The sequence below is a fragment of the Ovis aries genome, chromosome 6 (assembly GCF_016772045.2).
Source record: "Ovis aries strain OAR_USU_Benz2616 breed Rambouillet chromosome 6, ARS-UI_Ramb_v3.0, whole genome shotgun sequence".
Taxonomy (NCBI): domain Eukaryota; kingdom Metazoa; phylum Chordata; class Mammalia; order Artiodactyla; family Bovidae; genus Ovis; species Ovis aries.
Window position 1 is genome coordinate 46,487,174 of NC_056059.1, and position 15,254 is coordinate 46,502,427.

The 15,254-nt window shown below is 44.5% G+C and overlaps 1 protein-coding gene across 2 annotated transcripts; it reads right to left on the bottom strand.

Annotated features, from left to right (window-relative positions):
• Window positions 1-1,824: 1,824 nt before the first annotated feature.
• On the bottom strand, window positions 1,825-14,748 carry CCKAR (cholecystokinin A receptor). 2 transcript variants are annotated; one of them, XM_042251302.2, is made up of 6 exons: window positions 14,563-14,702; window positions 13,635-13,886; window positions 9,533-9,794; window positions 7,381-7,508; window positions 5,688-6,059; window positions 1,825-5,112 (listed from the first exon to the last, which is right to left on the bottom strand). In XM_042251302.2, the coding sequence occupies exons 1-6, from the start codon at window positions 14,672-14,674 to the stop codon at window positions 4,820-4,822; spliced, it is 1,419 nt and encodes a 472-aa protein (XP_042107236.1). In that variant the 5' UTR covers window positions 14,675-14,702; the 3' UTR covers window positions 1,825-4,819. The 2 variants fall into 2 exon arrangements, with proteins under 2 accessions (XP_042107236.1, XP_042107235.1); XM_042251301.2 differs by having other exon boundaries at window positions 1,825-6,059; window positions 14,563-14,748.
• Window positions 14,749-15,254: the final 506 nt, after the last annotated feature.

Genomic DNA, 15,254 nt, shown 5'->3' on the forward strand with positions numbered 1-15,254 from the left:
TTTTCTTTAATTAACATGATTTTTGACTGTGCTGGGTCTGCATTGCTGCCTGTGGGTGGTCTCTGGTTGTAGAGTGGGGGCTACTCTTCATCGTGGTGCATGGGCTGCTTGTTTCAGGGGCTTCTCTTGTTACGGAGTGCGGGCTCCAGAGAGTGTGAGCTCAGTAGTTAGGGCACACTGGGCTTAGTTACCCCTCAACATCTGGGATCTTCTGGGACCAAGGACTGAACGGATGTTCCTTGCATTGCAAGGTGGATTTTTAACCCCTGGATCACCAGGGAAGCATAGAAGCATGTTGTTGGTGACTTTCTCTAACCCCATGAGCACCAGACACTCCTTCATCCTTCCATGAGTGTGTATTGTTGCTTGCTGTCACCAGTGACTTCATAATGCTTTACGCAGGCTTTAAAGGATGCTTGTACCCCTCTCACCTAGGCCAAATTGGGTTTGAGAGTGGATTTTTATGCCTTCATGTCAGTGGGACTGGGGCTTATGTTCCAGGGATCAGCCTCCCATGAGTTGCTCTGGTCAGCTGTTACCTAGAAGGGGTTGAGAGCTTACAGATTCCTCTGTGAGACCTTTTCTTTCTCACCCTGGCCACCTGCTCTCAGAGGCACCCTGGAGATCAAGCCTTCCTCAGAGGTGCTTGGCATCAGGGAGTTTCTCTGATTGCAGAAACAATGGGAACCCAATAGTATTGAGTAAGGATATAGAAGAGAAAAGCTCATAGCAAATTCTGACTCATTGAGTCCCACAGAGATGGTGTGACAACCTCTCACTTTATATGAAGGAAATGATACCCAGAGAAGGTACGTGACCTCCCTGGAGTCACACAACAATTTAGTGACAGGGCAGACATGGCTGAACGTATGTGTGTGTGCGTATAACATTGGGACACAGATGTATGGACTTGGGGTCCAAACTGTATCTCCTTCACCAACGAAGGAGGCCTTCACTGTCAGTGACGTTGAAAGCAGTGTCTGCCGGACTTGATGTACAGCGTGGAGGACTGGGAACAGAACAAGTCTGTCCCGTGCACTTCCCCTCTTGTCGAGCACCACTGCACACTCTGGGCAAGATGCTTCTGGTTAGAATGGTGGGGTCCCCAGAGCAGCCCAGAAAGGCCCGGCATTGACAGACTCCATTCAAATGTCCTCACCTGTTCACTGTGTCATCCACCCCAGACACTCGCTGAGCACCTGTTACATGTTATGTACAAGAGTGGTTGCTGGACAATTCATACTTGTCTGACCCCTCTTCCTGAGCAAGAAGAGGGACCTGAAATTCCTCCCAGGCTGGGCTGCTCAGAGCCAGGGCTGGGGGTTAGGGTTGTGGGGCTGGTCCTCAGCTGTGGCAGCAGGTTTAGGAAACCTGGGATTTATGCTCCACTTGAGGGTGACCAGGAAGCCGGAAGGACCAGAGGGATCCGAATCAAGGAAGCGCCTTGCTTGGAGCTGAGAGCAGCCACAGGGCTCAGAGGTAGGGTGTGGGGTGGGGAAAAGGCCAGGAAGACGCCCAGAGGCTCCAGGAGGAGTCCTGCAGGAAATCAGATAGTTACGAGGGAACAGCCAGGGGTGCTGGGTGGGCTTTGATGATACACATTAGCCCTAAAGAGTGAGCAGAGGACTTAAACATGGACTAGGAACACAGTGATGGTTTTCTGCTGTATCATCACTGTTCTCCTTAAAGGGAATGAGCAGAGGAAGGAGCAAAACCAAGGAATACTATAGACCAGGGCTTCTTCACTCCCTCCCCCCTTTTTTATTCTGCTAAAAAACACAAGACTTTATTTTTTTCTAATATGAAAGACAGTTAATTTTTAAATTTCTTCTTTTAAAATTTTTAATTAGAGGATGATCACTTTATAATATCATGATGCTTTTTGCCATACATCAACATGAATTGGCCACAGGTATGCATATGTCCCCTCCCTCTTGAACCCCCTTAAATCTCCCTCCCCAGCCCACCCCTCTAGGTTGTCACAGAGCATTGGACGTGGGTTCCCTGTGTCAGACAGCAAACTTCCACTGGTGGTCTGTTCTACAGATGGTAATGCATTTGTTTCAATGCAATTCTCACAAATCACCCCACTCTCTCCTTCTTCCACTGTGTCCAAAAATCTGTTCTTTATGTCTGAAAAACACGTACCTTTAAATTTACCATCCTATCCATTTTTAAGTGCATAGTTCAGTAGTGTTAAGTATATTTTACATAGTTGGGCAAGAGATCCTAGAACTTTTTCATCTTGTAACACGGAAACTCTACATTCACTAAACACTAAATCCCCAGCCCTTGGTAATAACTTTTCTATGTTCTATTTTTATGGTTTTTGACTATTTTAGATACCTCATGTGGACAGAATTATAGTATTTGTCCTTTTCCTCAGCCCTTTAAAAAAATCTGTGTCTCAGCACTGTTTACAGGTGCGAGAAGCTTCCATGGGTAGCATCTCCGATTATACACACATTCCCCAGGGGAGACCAAAGGGAGAGAGTGATGGCAGCGAAAGCTCGCACAGCCAGATCTTGGGTGGGGATGCACACAGAGTTAGAGAAAGCCCTCCAGAAATTCCGATGGCCCCTGAGACCACGCCCCCTTGTTGAGACTCACTGCTGTGGAGAAAAGGAGTTCCCCGAAGCATCAGAGGCAGAGCAGCAGTCAGTCACAACATTTATTGAGCACTCATGGTGTACAGAGTACTGGGCAGAACGCCAGAAGGAAATAAGTGGCAATTCAACAGCTGTTGTCGCTCACCTCAGGACTACATTTTAGGTGAATGGAGAAGATGCCTGTTAAGCATGCACGAACAAGGATAACCAACATCTAGACACACGCATGGCTTAGTCACCACTACAAGTTATAAAGAGAGTTTACCCAGTAACCAGGGCACAGGAAGCCACTGAGACACGTGTTAGTAAAGATCAAAGTGACAAAGTTCACACTTACCACTCTGATGATGAGTGGAAGCTACCAGAAGACAAGAGAAAACGCCAGAAACTTGGTGAATCTATTTTCTTAACTCTATTAAGTCACTTTATTTCAAACTAAAGATTTCAGTTTAGTAGGAAATAAAGGCAATTGACTCAACCAAGTGCTAGAATAGCTTTATGTTAAAAACATTTTTTTTCTGGAAGTAAAATCAGCCTGTTGATAGTACCATTTTCAAAGGTCAGGCACAGATTCTGAAAGTTAATAGCATTTTTCTTATTTTTAAAAATAACTTCCATTATGTGAAAGACTTTCCAATAAATTTAGTGAACAGAGGCGTTTTATTGCTCTATTTTGGGGAAATCTTGTTTATGTTCTTACGTGCTTTTAAAGTTAATTTAAAGTAGAGTTGCCAGATAAAACACAAGATGTATTTTAGGGCATGAGACATACTCATACTAAAAAAAATTATTAGTTGTTTATTTGAAATTAGAATTTAACTGGACTTCCTGTATTTTATTTGCTAAATCTGGTGACTCTATTTTTAGGTTAAGTTACCTTTGGTATTTCCAGAGGTTTCCAATAAGGGTGGGGCGAGTAGGGAGGCTAATTAATCTTCATTTATATGCTAACACTGTCAGATGGGAAGGCTTCTTCTTCTGGCAGGAAAATTGTTAAGTTCTGCAGGATTCACTCAAATATTGGAGACATCTTTCTTTTTTACATCTTTTATCATTACTATTTTAGCAGTGCACGTTTTAGTAAGTTGAATTTTCACCTTGAAATTCTTGACAGAGATGACTGGTTTGAAGTATGAAAATAAGATTGCCATCTGAGAAGTAGAAAAATTAACATCTGACTTGGAAAGTCCCCTATAAAAAATGTTCACATCCTCAATAATTTCTTCTGTTAGCACACTATCCTCTCTACCCTGTTTGGCAAAAACACAACAAAGGCAACACTCTTGTTAGATATACTACATCCCTTCCCCTATTCGTGATCACTTCCTGCCACTCTGTACTACCCGATCCCCCTCCCCCCACTATAGATTTTTTTTCTTTTTTTGATAATAGAAAAATCACTAGCCTTTGTGCATCACAAAGAGTGTCTGTCAGGTATGGATCAATGGGTGGTCATGGACCCCCACAAACAGGAAAAAGAAAAGCTCACCTCTCAGATGCTTGGAAGCATGAAAACTATGAAAGAGAGTGAGAGACAGACAGACAGAGAGGGAGGAAGGGAAAGAAAGGGAGGGAAGGAAAGAGGCTGGATTGGATTGACACATGCAGTTTTAGAAATGCACTTCCTGGTATCTAAGTGTATAGCTCATGTCTTATATTAAGTTGGGATTTCTACACTGGAGAAGAGAAATTTCAACACCAATTTTTCAAATAAAAAGAGTTCACATGAAACTCCAACTGTGGTACAGGAATGTAGAATGACAATACTTTCTCAAATGCAACCTCCATCCACTATTCTTTTTTTTAAATACACCAAAGAGTATACTTATATGTAAAGAACATACTGCTCTGTTCATGTTTCATATACACATAAAATTACTACAAATATTAACAAACACATAGATTGTATCTAAAGGCATAGATGGCTTTGTCTATCTGTTAGTTGAGTCCAAGAATGCCAGTTTTTATTCTGGGCCCAACTCTCCGAGTTTCCAGCTTGGCCAGGTACACATACATTACAGCTCTCCTTTGGACTTGGAGGTCTTTCCAGAAAGGAGGATGAGGATGAGAAATGAGGTTGAGGCAAAGCAGCCATGGGGTTTAATACCACCATGAAAAGGTAGAGTTAAGCAATATATATTATTATATTAGAAAAATATTTCTTGGCGCCTCCTGGCATTCAACATCCCTTATGCTAAGACAGTTACTTGCTACATACTCTTTTCAGAAATATAAGTTCCAAATTCCATCCTTTTTTTTTTTTTCCAAATTCCATCCTTTAGACAATGTTCCATATGCTGTTCTGATGACAACATCAACTGATGTCTCTGAATGTCCTTGACTGACCTCAAGAAGAACAGGTCAGGCTGTTTTCTTGCTACAGAAAATGGCCAGAAGAGGGTTTGCTTCCTGTTCTCGTGTGTGGTCGTGGTGAGGTGAGTGGTTACAGAATGTTCCTGAAAGAGGGATGGACTCCTCAGGCGCAAAGCAGCCTCCACAATTCCGCACCAGCAGAAGCAGCAGAACATAGAAGGGTGTCACTAAGAGGAGTTAAGAGCCGCCTGGGATGTTCTAGAACCTTCTAAAGCTCAGTGGGGTCCAAATCCCCGTTTGAACACGTGCTTAGCAATGTGCAGCAGGAGCCCTGGTGAACGCCTGTCATCGGCCTGCTGAGGTTTTCTGATGGTGAATGTTACTGAAAACGTCCCACCGGGGGCCCCAGTCTCGGCCCTGTCCTTGGAGTGTTCCCCTGGAACCCAGGTGAAGGGTGCCAGGCAGACGAGGAATGGCGCCCACTGGGACCGGTGCCTTCCTTCACTTCCTGCCTCCTCCTCCGGCTGTCTTCTTTTCCTCCCTCCCTGCTGCCTCCCTCGGTCCCTGCCTCCATGCTTCCTCCCCGGCGGCGGCCGGGACGCGCTCACGGGGGCGGCGCAGAGGCGCTCCCGCGGCTGTAGGAGCATTTAGACAGGGACGCCCGCGTGGTGCCGCTCTCCGCCTCGTCCCCGGCCTCGCCTCGCGCTCCTGGGGGACCGGGGTTGGGGCAGCAGGGGAACGTGGCCAGGAAGCCGAGGCGGAACCTCTTGTTCATGAAGCAGTAGATGATGGGGTTGACGCAGGACGAGGTGTAGGACAGCAGGAGGATGAAGGAGATGGGGGTCCCCGAGAGGCGGCGCTCGGCAGAGGCGGTGTCAAAGGCCCGCCAGGCGTTGGCGCTGAAGATGGGCATCCAGCAGAGGAAGAAGAGGACCACGATGACCATGAGCATGCGGATGACGCGCTTCTTGGCCACGAGGTTGGCCGCGGGGCTGCTGCTCCTGATGCGGTTGGCCCGGCCGCCGCTGCCGGTGGACAGCTGGTGCAGCTCCAGCTTCCTGGGGCGCTTGGGCCTCTGCAGGTAGCACCCGTCGCTGTCCTCGTACCTGCCGCTGCTGCTCAAGCTCCGCTTCCCTTCTGGGTGGGCAAGCCACGTCACTTATTTTTTGGGATGGGTCATGCCAGACAGAGGGCATGGAATCCCTGCCCCCTCCATCCAGTGGCTAAACCACACTTGAACTGTATTCCTTGACAGGCCACCTTGGGCCTGCACTAACATGGGTAGGTATTGATCTATACTACTCCTTTCCTCCAAATGAAATGCTACTTAAAACTAATAAAAAAATGTGTAGTGTAGAATGAGCATAATTTAAAATAGTAAAATAATATTTTATGTGTGTAGACGATAAGGATAAAAATGTGTTAAAGAATGAGTGTTCACACTCTTATTCCAGCTCCTCAAGGTGGGGAGTTTTCTGCTTGCTTGGGAAACCTCCAGGTTGCTTTTACTGCATAATGAGCAAAAATCAACAACAGCCAGGAAGACTCTAGGTGTATATGTGGTCAAGAGCTGAGCAGAAGGCTGGAGCGAGAGGGGTGGTGAGTGATGTCAACAAAGATGTGGGGTAAGTTTCAGTGAAGAGTGGGCTGTAGTGAAAGGGAGGGATAGGGGGTGGGCTTCCCTGGTGGTTCAGTGGTAAAGAATCCACCTACCAATGCAGGAGACATGAGTTTGATCCCTGATCAGGGAAGGTCCCACATGCTGCAGAGCAGCTAAGCCTGGACACTACAATTATTGATCCTGTGCTCTAGAATCCAGGAGCACAACAACTGAGCCCACGTGCTGCAGCTGCTGAAGACCTGGAGCTCTGGAGCCCATCCTCCACAAGAGAAGCCACCACAAAGAGAGGCCCACACACTGCCGCTGGGGAGTAGCCCCTGCTCTCCGCAATTAGCGAAAGGCCTGCACAGCAATGAGGACCCAGCACAGCCAAAAAGAAAACGAACATGCAGGCCCAAACATTAAAAAAAGGAAGAGGGGGAGATGTGAGGCTCCATGGCAGCTATATCGGGAGTAAAGGGTGGGAGTGAAGAGGGGAGGAGAGGATGGCACCTGGAATGACAATTTGCTTTGTTTGCAGAGGGGGTCCATTTGAATACAACATCACAGAGACCCTGGACCTATGGGCCCTGAGCTTGTAATTGGGCAATGGGTATATTATCTCATTTTATTCCATTTAGTACCCTTTTGGGAGAAATAATTTCTTCATTCCACAGGAAACAGAGACACTGGGTCTCATGAGCATGCCTTACGACACAGAGTCTCCTAAGAATACTTTTGAAAAACATTTTGAAATACTTTTGAAAAGTATTTTGAAATACTCTGGGTATATCTAAGTTATAGAAAACAAGGCTTGTGTAATCTTTTGGCATAAACCAACAGATAAAAGATAGTTACCTCGGGCAGACTTCTTCTGGCTAGCATCAAATTTTATTCCTTGGTAAAGTTCCAAAGAGATTAATCCATATGCCACCATCATCACAATTCCAGGAATAAGAAAGAGGATGAGTAACAGGAATGTGTGCCTAATAAAATAAAAAGCAATCCAATAACCAGCAACTCCAGCATTTCAAACTAAGATGAGATGGAATAAACAGGGTTCATCTCCATTTTAATGAGTTGGAGCAAACACATTAATTACCAGTATTTAATATCTTTGGAAATTCCATGTCTGGAGGTTCAGTCATTAGAAAATGTTAACTTCTTTTCTCCCAGATAAAGTCTCTTATGAAGGACTAGTTAAATTGGAAAACTTTGGTGTAAGTCTGTGCCTGAAACAAGTTTACATTTAAAACTAATGAGAGCTTAATAAAAACAAGCCAATGAGAATATTTGAATACCTCAGTAAAGCTGTTACTGAAATAATAATAATAATAAAATTATAAGAGTTTATATTCATTGATGACTTATTAAATTATTTAATTTCAATATGGTACATATATTACTATATTTAATCCCCATAATAATTCTTGAAGTAGGGACTATAAACCTAATACCCATTTTACAGATTAGGAAACAGGTAGAATAAATAATTTGTCCAAAGTCACACAGCCAGTGGCAAAGCTGGGATCTGAACTCAAGCAATATGATTCTAGACGTTATGCTCTTAAGCATCACAATAGATTAATACCATTTGTTGACTTTATAGCATCAGAATCATCAAGTGCATAGGCAGCAATGCTGGAAAACCTTGGTTTTGCAAAATAAAGTATTCTGGCTGTTTCAACCCATTAGGCACAGTGGCAAACTCGTTCTAGTGCCTGGCGGGCCAGAGTTATGCTTTCTCTAAACACGCTTGATTCCTGAAGAACTGCAGCCTCCTTCTTCTTGAGTCTGGCCCCTAAATCACTTTTGCAGTCTGGCATGTGTAAGGTTACACAATTAGGCCATAAAATTGTCAGAGGCTCACAGTGGCTGAGCCATTTCTCATTTCAATTGGACATGTTTTGATAAGATTTCTTTTCAAGTCTTGGAAATGTCCCTCATTTGCAACATAATTCTTTGAGTGTGTGTGTGTGTCTTGGTTGAAATGAAAAAAAGGAAGGCAAAGAAGGCAGAAATTATCTTGGTTTTGAGCCATTTTTGAATGTCTAGCCCTCTGCTTCTAAAACATGCTGGGAATTAGTAAACATAATGCCCTGCATTTGTGTAGCCTTTTTGAATATATCTAATGACGTTTTCATAAACATTCTCTCATTTGAATCTCACATCCATCTAATGATGTAGATTAAAAGGTATCTTTATTCTTAAATCTTTGTGTAAAGAGCTTGAATGTCAAGGAAGTTATATAAACTTGCCCAACATCACCCGCTAGTGAGCAAAGAAACAGATAGCACGCCTTTGCATTTCTAGTAAAGTGTTCTGTGTAAGCACCACTGCTGCAACTCTGCTCTAAGAAAAATCACATGGGATTTGGGGTTTTGGACTCCTCGGTTCCATCTCCAGTTTTTGGAAAATCAGAGCTCTTCCACTGTCTCAGCCAAGATCCTCACTAGACTATCCAGAAGCACACTGCAGAGTGGTTAAGCCCAGACACTCTGTCGTCTCTTCTAGGTTTGGGAACTTGAGCAACTTAACTTCCCCATGTCTCAGTTTCTTCATCTGTAAAATGGGGACAGTAATAGTACCCACCCTATGAGGTTTTGAGAGGACTAGTTGATTTTAATACAGGTATGGCATTTCAGAGACTTCCCTGGTGGCTCAGACAGTAAAGCATCTGCCTACAATCTGGGAGACCCGGGTTCAAACCCTGGGTCGGGAAGGTATCCTGGAGATGGAAATGGTAACCCACTCCAGTATTCTTGCTTGGAAAATCCCATGGATGGAGGAGCCTGGTAGGCTACAGTCCATGGGGTCGCAAATGGCATTTCAAATACAACATTCAAAATGTTTGCTCTATTCTATCATTCTAGAAAGAGGTTAAGACAAATCTTCTCAAAAAGTCTCCAGGAAACTGATCCCGCAGACACTGGACAATACATTCCAGTTTTTATTGAAACTGAAAAATTCTATCAAGTTATAGTAAACAAATAAACCCAGGTGGCCTTACCAGGACTGCTGCATGACATCACTTGGCAGTAGAAAGCGGCACATATTTGCAGTCTGGTTGTTATTTTTGGTAAAAGGCACCAAGTTGCTATAAATTGGGTATGGCGTCATGATGGTGAAGGAGAGGCACCAGGTAGCGGCAATCACCTTCAAAGCATGGGACTTTGTCTGCCAGACTCGGGACTGTAAGGGTTTGCAAATTGCACCATATCTCTCCAGTGATATGGCGACCAGATTAAAGGTGGAGACACTCACAGAGGTGCCTGGGAAAGGAACAAAGAAGTTGGTTAAGTCAGCTCTGAAATCCGAAGTTTATTTGCACATGAGCTTAAGCTTACCTGATCTACACAGGTTTGATAGATAGTAAAGGAAAATACTCAGAAGGTAAAGAAATACTGTGTATGTATATTTTTAAAAAATGACTTATTCCCAACTTTGTTCCCAAAAGGATTTGAGGCAGTTCAAGTAATATATTTGCAAATACATTGTATTGCCAATGTATTTTAGATAAGTTTATTGAACTTTGATTACAACCTAGCTCCTTCTTAGGCTGAAGGTGCTCATTAATTAATAACTAAGTGGATGAACTATGTTCTTACCCCACAGAAGAGGTTTCTGAGTGACCTGTAGAACAGCTTTAGTTTTGAGCATGATCTGCATAAAGTGGACCTTTTAATCCAATATTCTCAAGGACAGTGACTCCAAAAATTCAGTGGAGTCTGAGATGGGAACATTAAGACTCTTCCTGAAAATTTCTAGTACACAGACTGTTTTTGAGTGAAACATTCTAAATTTCAAAATGGAGTGTTGAAAAAATACCTAATGAAAAAGGATGAAGGGGAAAATCCCCATATTGTAACTGATGGTTTTCTTGGGGTAGGAGGAATGGGGTCTTCTTTCTAATTCTTTTTCCTTTTCTGTGTTTTGTAGAAGGAATATTCATCAAACATTCATCATCAGTGAGAAAGACATCAAAACACCACATCTAAAAGGAAATCAACCCTGAATATTCATTGGAAAGACTGATGCTGAAGCTGAAGCTCCAATATTTTGGCCACCTAGTGCAAAGAGCTGACTCATTGGAAAAGACCCCGATGCTGGGAAAAATCGAGGGCGGGAGAAGGGGATGACAGAGGATGAGATGGTTGGATGGCATCACTGAATCAATGGACACGAGTTTGAGCAAACTCCAGGAGTCAGTGAAGGACAGAGAAGCCTGGTGTGCTGCAGTCCCTGGGGTCACAAAGAGTCAGACATGACTGAGCAACTGAACAACAACAAAAGGATACACTCACAGGATAGTCAAAAAACTTAATTTTTGTATTTTGTGTGCATATATAATGATTGTAATGTCTTATCCCTGTAAAATTCCCTTTAATTCTTCATCCATAAATTCAGCTGATCCTTCTCTTATCTCTTACCATGATTTCTTAAACCTTCAAATCAATCCCAATCTAACTTTGGGAGAAGTTCTTAGCCTGGGGCCTTTTGTGAAACTATGTATAAAAATATCCTTTTTCTAGGGGGAATATCCGTACTTAAAAGAATCTAGAACCCCAAAACCATAGCTAAGAACTCAGGTTCTGAGATAGGATTTGCTGTTTTATAGGAATTTACCCTAAGGAATTGATAACATTTGGATTAGAGAATACAGCCCCAAACTTCTCAGAGTGAAATCTATTGTTGTTCACTCTCTTAGTCATGTCCGACTCTGCAGCACACCAGGCTTCCCTGTTCTTCACCATCCCCTGGAGCTTGCACAAACTCATGTCCATTGAGTTGGTGATGCCATCCAAACATCTCATCCCCTGTTCATCCCCTGTTGCCCGCCTTCTCCTCCTGCCTTCAGTCTTTCCCAGCATCAGAGTCTGAGTCAGCTCTTCACATCAGGTGACCAAAGTTTCGGAGCATCAGCTTCAGTGTCAGTCTTTCCAATGAGTATTCAGGATTGATTTCCTTTATTGACTGATTTGCTCACCTTTCAGTCCAAAGGACTCTCAAGAATCTTCTCCAACACCACAGTTCAAAAGTGTCAATTCTTCGGTGCTCAGCCTTATAATGGGTAATTATAAACCCAGCATCAGGCAAGCGCTTTTTTTTTTTTTTTTTGCTACGTTCATGCATGCTCAGTCACTTCAGTCATGTTCGACTCTTTGGGACTCTATGGACTGTAGCCTGGCAGGCTGCTCTGACCATGGGATTCTCCAGGCAAGAATACTGCAGCGAATTGCCATGTCCTCCTCCAGGGGTCATTCCCAACCCAGGGATCAAGCCTATGTCTGCTGTGTCTCCTGCATTGCAGGCAGTTTCTTTACCCGTTGAGCCACCTGGGAAGCCCTTTTGGCTATGTATTAGGAATTTAATGCGTGTTAATTGTTAAGAACATGAAATTAGGGGAGAATTGAAATGACTGGAATCAGAAATCCAACAAAACCATTATAGTATTGCAAACACTTTTAGAAGTATCTTGCTTCTCATTTTCTAGAACAGTCTGTACTGGGTATTTTCAGAAAGAGTGTTAAGGTTCCTAGCCTCAGACCCCAGCTATTTTAAAACATTTTTTTAATTGAGGTAAAATTCATATAACATAAAATTAATCATTTTAAAGTGAACAACTGCTGCATTTAGCACACTGATATTGTGCAACTACACAAGGACTCATTTTTAATCTCCTTTCATAAACCCTGGTTAAAATGATTAAATATTACCGTAGGATATATACAGACAGCCCTTGAAAGCCTGAGGCACTGTGAGATGTTGGTTATTATTATTGCGTCATTGTTTAACAACAATCCTTTTCGTTTGTGAGTCCATTTTTCTTTTTCGAGTACTTGGACCCAGCCTGACACTTTCTCGGTTATTTGTCCATGGCATGTAGATCAGCCATTCATCATCGTTTTGTCAGCGCTGGATCCTGCTTCCTCAGTTGGAAGAAATAAAGGCTTTTGAAGCTTTCTGGTCACTGAAGGCTGCCCTAGGCAGCTCAGCTCTGCGTATTTTGCAGGGCTTAGGTCAGAACAACCAACTCCTTCTTCATTTCCCACCTCTTCTCCCCGTCCCGCAACCAGCTCTCAGAATGGGCAAGAGAGGAAGCATTTTGGCAGGTGGAGGGGCCCAGAGAAATGCCTTGTTTCAGCCTCAGATGAGCCACAGCAGTTGGCAAAATGAGGCTGTGTATTTACTCGCCATTGTAGTGGCCACCAATTGGGGTTCAAGTCAGCTCTGTGGCTTACCACCTGTGTGTCCTTGGGCACATTATTAACCTCTCTATGCCTCTGTTCCCCTCTCAGTGAGACAGGGAAGAATAACTGTGTATACTTCATAGAGTGGTTGTGAGATAAAATATGATCATGGAAGTAAAAACTTAAAGCAATTAGTAGAACATCTGGTACTCAAAAAAAAATGTACTCAAAGACATTAGCTCTTATGATTTTTCATCATCACCATCATTCTGATTGGCAAAGGCAGCGAGCTGCATATCTCAGTCAATCAGGGTCAGCTTATCCACCTAGGCACTGGCAGCAAATTCAACTTGTTGTATTTGTGGTAGAGGTTCTCTCTCTCTTTCTGCCTAAGATGGTCCCAGCCTCTGTGAAAACAGGCTGGAAAGTGAATCCTGAGAAGGGAATCTAGACCTCTGGTGAAACTGGATTTTGAATAACCCTGTTCCCTATAAGCGCCAGAATGGTAGCAGAAAAAGCCTTCTTCCAGCAGTCTGGTCACCCCAAAAACCATGCCTTGGGTTGGGTAGAGCTCAGAGTACAATCAATGCCTTCCAGGAAGGCACAGATCAGCTTGAATCTGTCTGTCTTTCTAACAGAAGCAAGCAAAACCAGTGTCTTCTGTAGTTTCTTACCAACTTATTCCACTTTGAGGAACTGGTCCCCTAAGACTGGGGACTGACTTCTGGGGCGTTATGAGGACTGACCCTCCCATAAAGCCAGCTCCTCTGTCCTTGTACCCAGCCCCATACAGTCAGATGTTTTGTTCTGTACACCCATCAGGGCTTCTCTGTGGAGGCTGTCAGGGGTTAGGGAAGGTCTGGGACTGAGTTTCACTGATTAAGGGTGAAACTCCAGAAATAGGCACCAGCAGCAACTCACCCATGAAGTAGGTGGTGGTCTTGCAAACAGCGCTCCCGAAGATGAAATCCTTGAGCAGGTTGGGGATGAGGTTGAATGGCATGCAGAATAGACAAAGCATGAGATCGCTGACAGCCAGGGAGAGGAGGAAAATGTTGGTGACTGTTCTCATTCTCTTGTTCCTAATCAGCACCGTAATGACCAGTGTGTTTCCCAGCACGCTGAGCAGGAATATCAAGGAATATAAGAGAATCTGCACGGCCGGCTGCCACTCTGCAAGGAGGAACCCGGACAAGACGGAGAGATGCAGGTGGTGAGGGCAGAATGTTAAAACCCTAGCACACCAAGTGAACACTTATTTCCCGCCGGTTTGTATTTTCAGGGGTGTGCATCACCGAACCCAGCTCTCCCCATACTTAGATATTTTGCAGAAACAAAGCAAGGAGAGCACAGAGTGATTCAGTTGCTTCTGAAAGGCTGGTCTGTTAACGGATCACTCACTTGGGGAACCACTTTTTCTTAAGAACAAAGCTCCTCCAGTGATTTGCTTTCTTTCCTAGCTGCTAAGCATTATTTCGATTTAATCACTTCTTCACACTGATTTCCCCCAAGGAAAGGCGACAGCTAGACTGTGACAGCGCCTTTTCTGCGATGCTGTAAGTTCCAGCTTTTACACTTGTACTCCCTCTGGCTCCACTTCAGCTCCTCCTCCCGCTGCTTTTGTGCCCCCCAAGTCCTATACATTAATCCCAACTCTCCCATGGGGAACAACAAGAGCACTGGACTCAGTTCTGCTTTTAGATCTCTCATCCAAACTTCTGAGCAGATGACTTTATCCAGCTTCGTCTCATTAGGACTGTGTTCTGTTTTCACAGTCAGCCTTGCCTTTGCTGATTTTTCCCACAAACTTAAGGTTTTCTGAATTCAGATAACAGCCTCTGACACCTACCTTTGGAAGGACGGGGCTGATCCAAGCAGAAAAGCGTCTCATTTTCGATCCCCAGTTCACAGGGGGGAGTCAGGTTGCTTTCATTCATGAGAAGGCTGTCAACCACTTCCATGCTTGCCTGCTGCTTTCCACCAAGTGCTGGCAAGCTGGTGAACGGCTCACTCTCGGCTCATTCCTCTAATGACTGACCGGATAGTCTCCCAGATGCAACCTGCTGTGGAGAGGCAGGGGGGTAGGGGGAGTGATTGCCAGGTGTGGGCTCCTGCAACCATTCTTAAAGGCGACTGGAGTTCAGCACGCTCAGGCCAGCTGGGCAGGCATTTGCACTCCTGTCTTGGAAAGAGCAGCTGATGTGAATCAAGCCCGCTCCACCTTCCAGGCCCACCCCATTCCTGGGCCAGCCGTAGGGCCCTGAGCACAGGCAGCCTGGTTGCGAGTTAACCCTTCCCAGAGCGTCACTGCTTTTCTGCACACGTGCACACACACGTGGACACACACATACAGGGACACAGTTCCTCTCTCCTCTGTCTAGGAACCTGTCACCGTCCCAGACATAGGCAGAATAAAGCTCAAACTGGCTGTGTGAGACAGGAGCGATGAACACGGCGACAGACACCGACATGCAGAGCATCAGGACTAAAGGACACGGAGGGACTGTGTTTCTACCTCCTTATATAAAAGCAATTAGTGCC

What these genes read in the sequence shown, in the direction of transcription:
- CCKAR (XM_042251302.2), bottom strand. Translation starts at nt 14,674, where the DNA reads ATGGAAGTGGTTGACAGCCTTCTCATGAATGAAAGCAACCTGACTCCC. An exon ending in TCAGCCCCGTCCTTCCAAAG is followed by an intron (nt 13,887 to 14,562) that starts GTAGGTGTCAGA and finishes TCCTCCTTGCAG; the next exon opens with AGTGGCAGCCGGCCGTGCAG. An exon ending in GATGTCATGCAGCAGTCCTG is followed by an intron (nt 7,509 to 9,532) that starts GTAAGGCCACCT and finishes TTATTTTATTAG; the next exon opens with GCACACATTCCTGTTACTCA.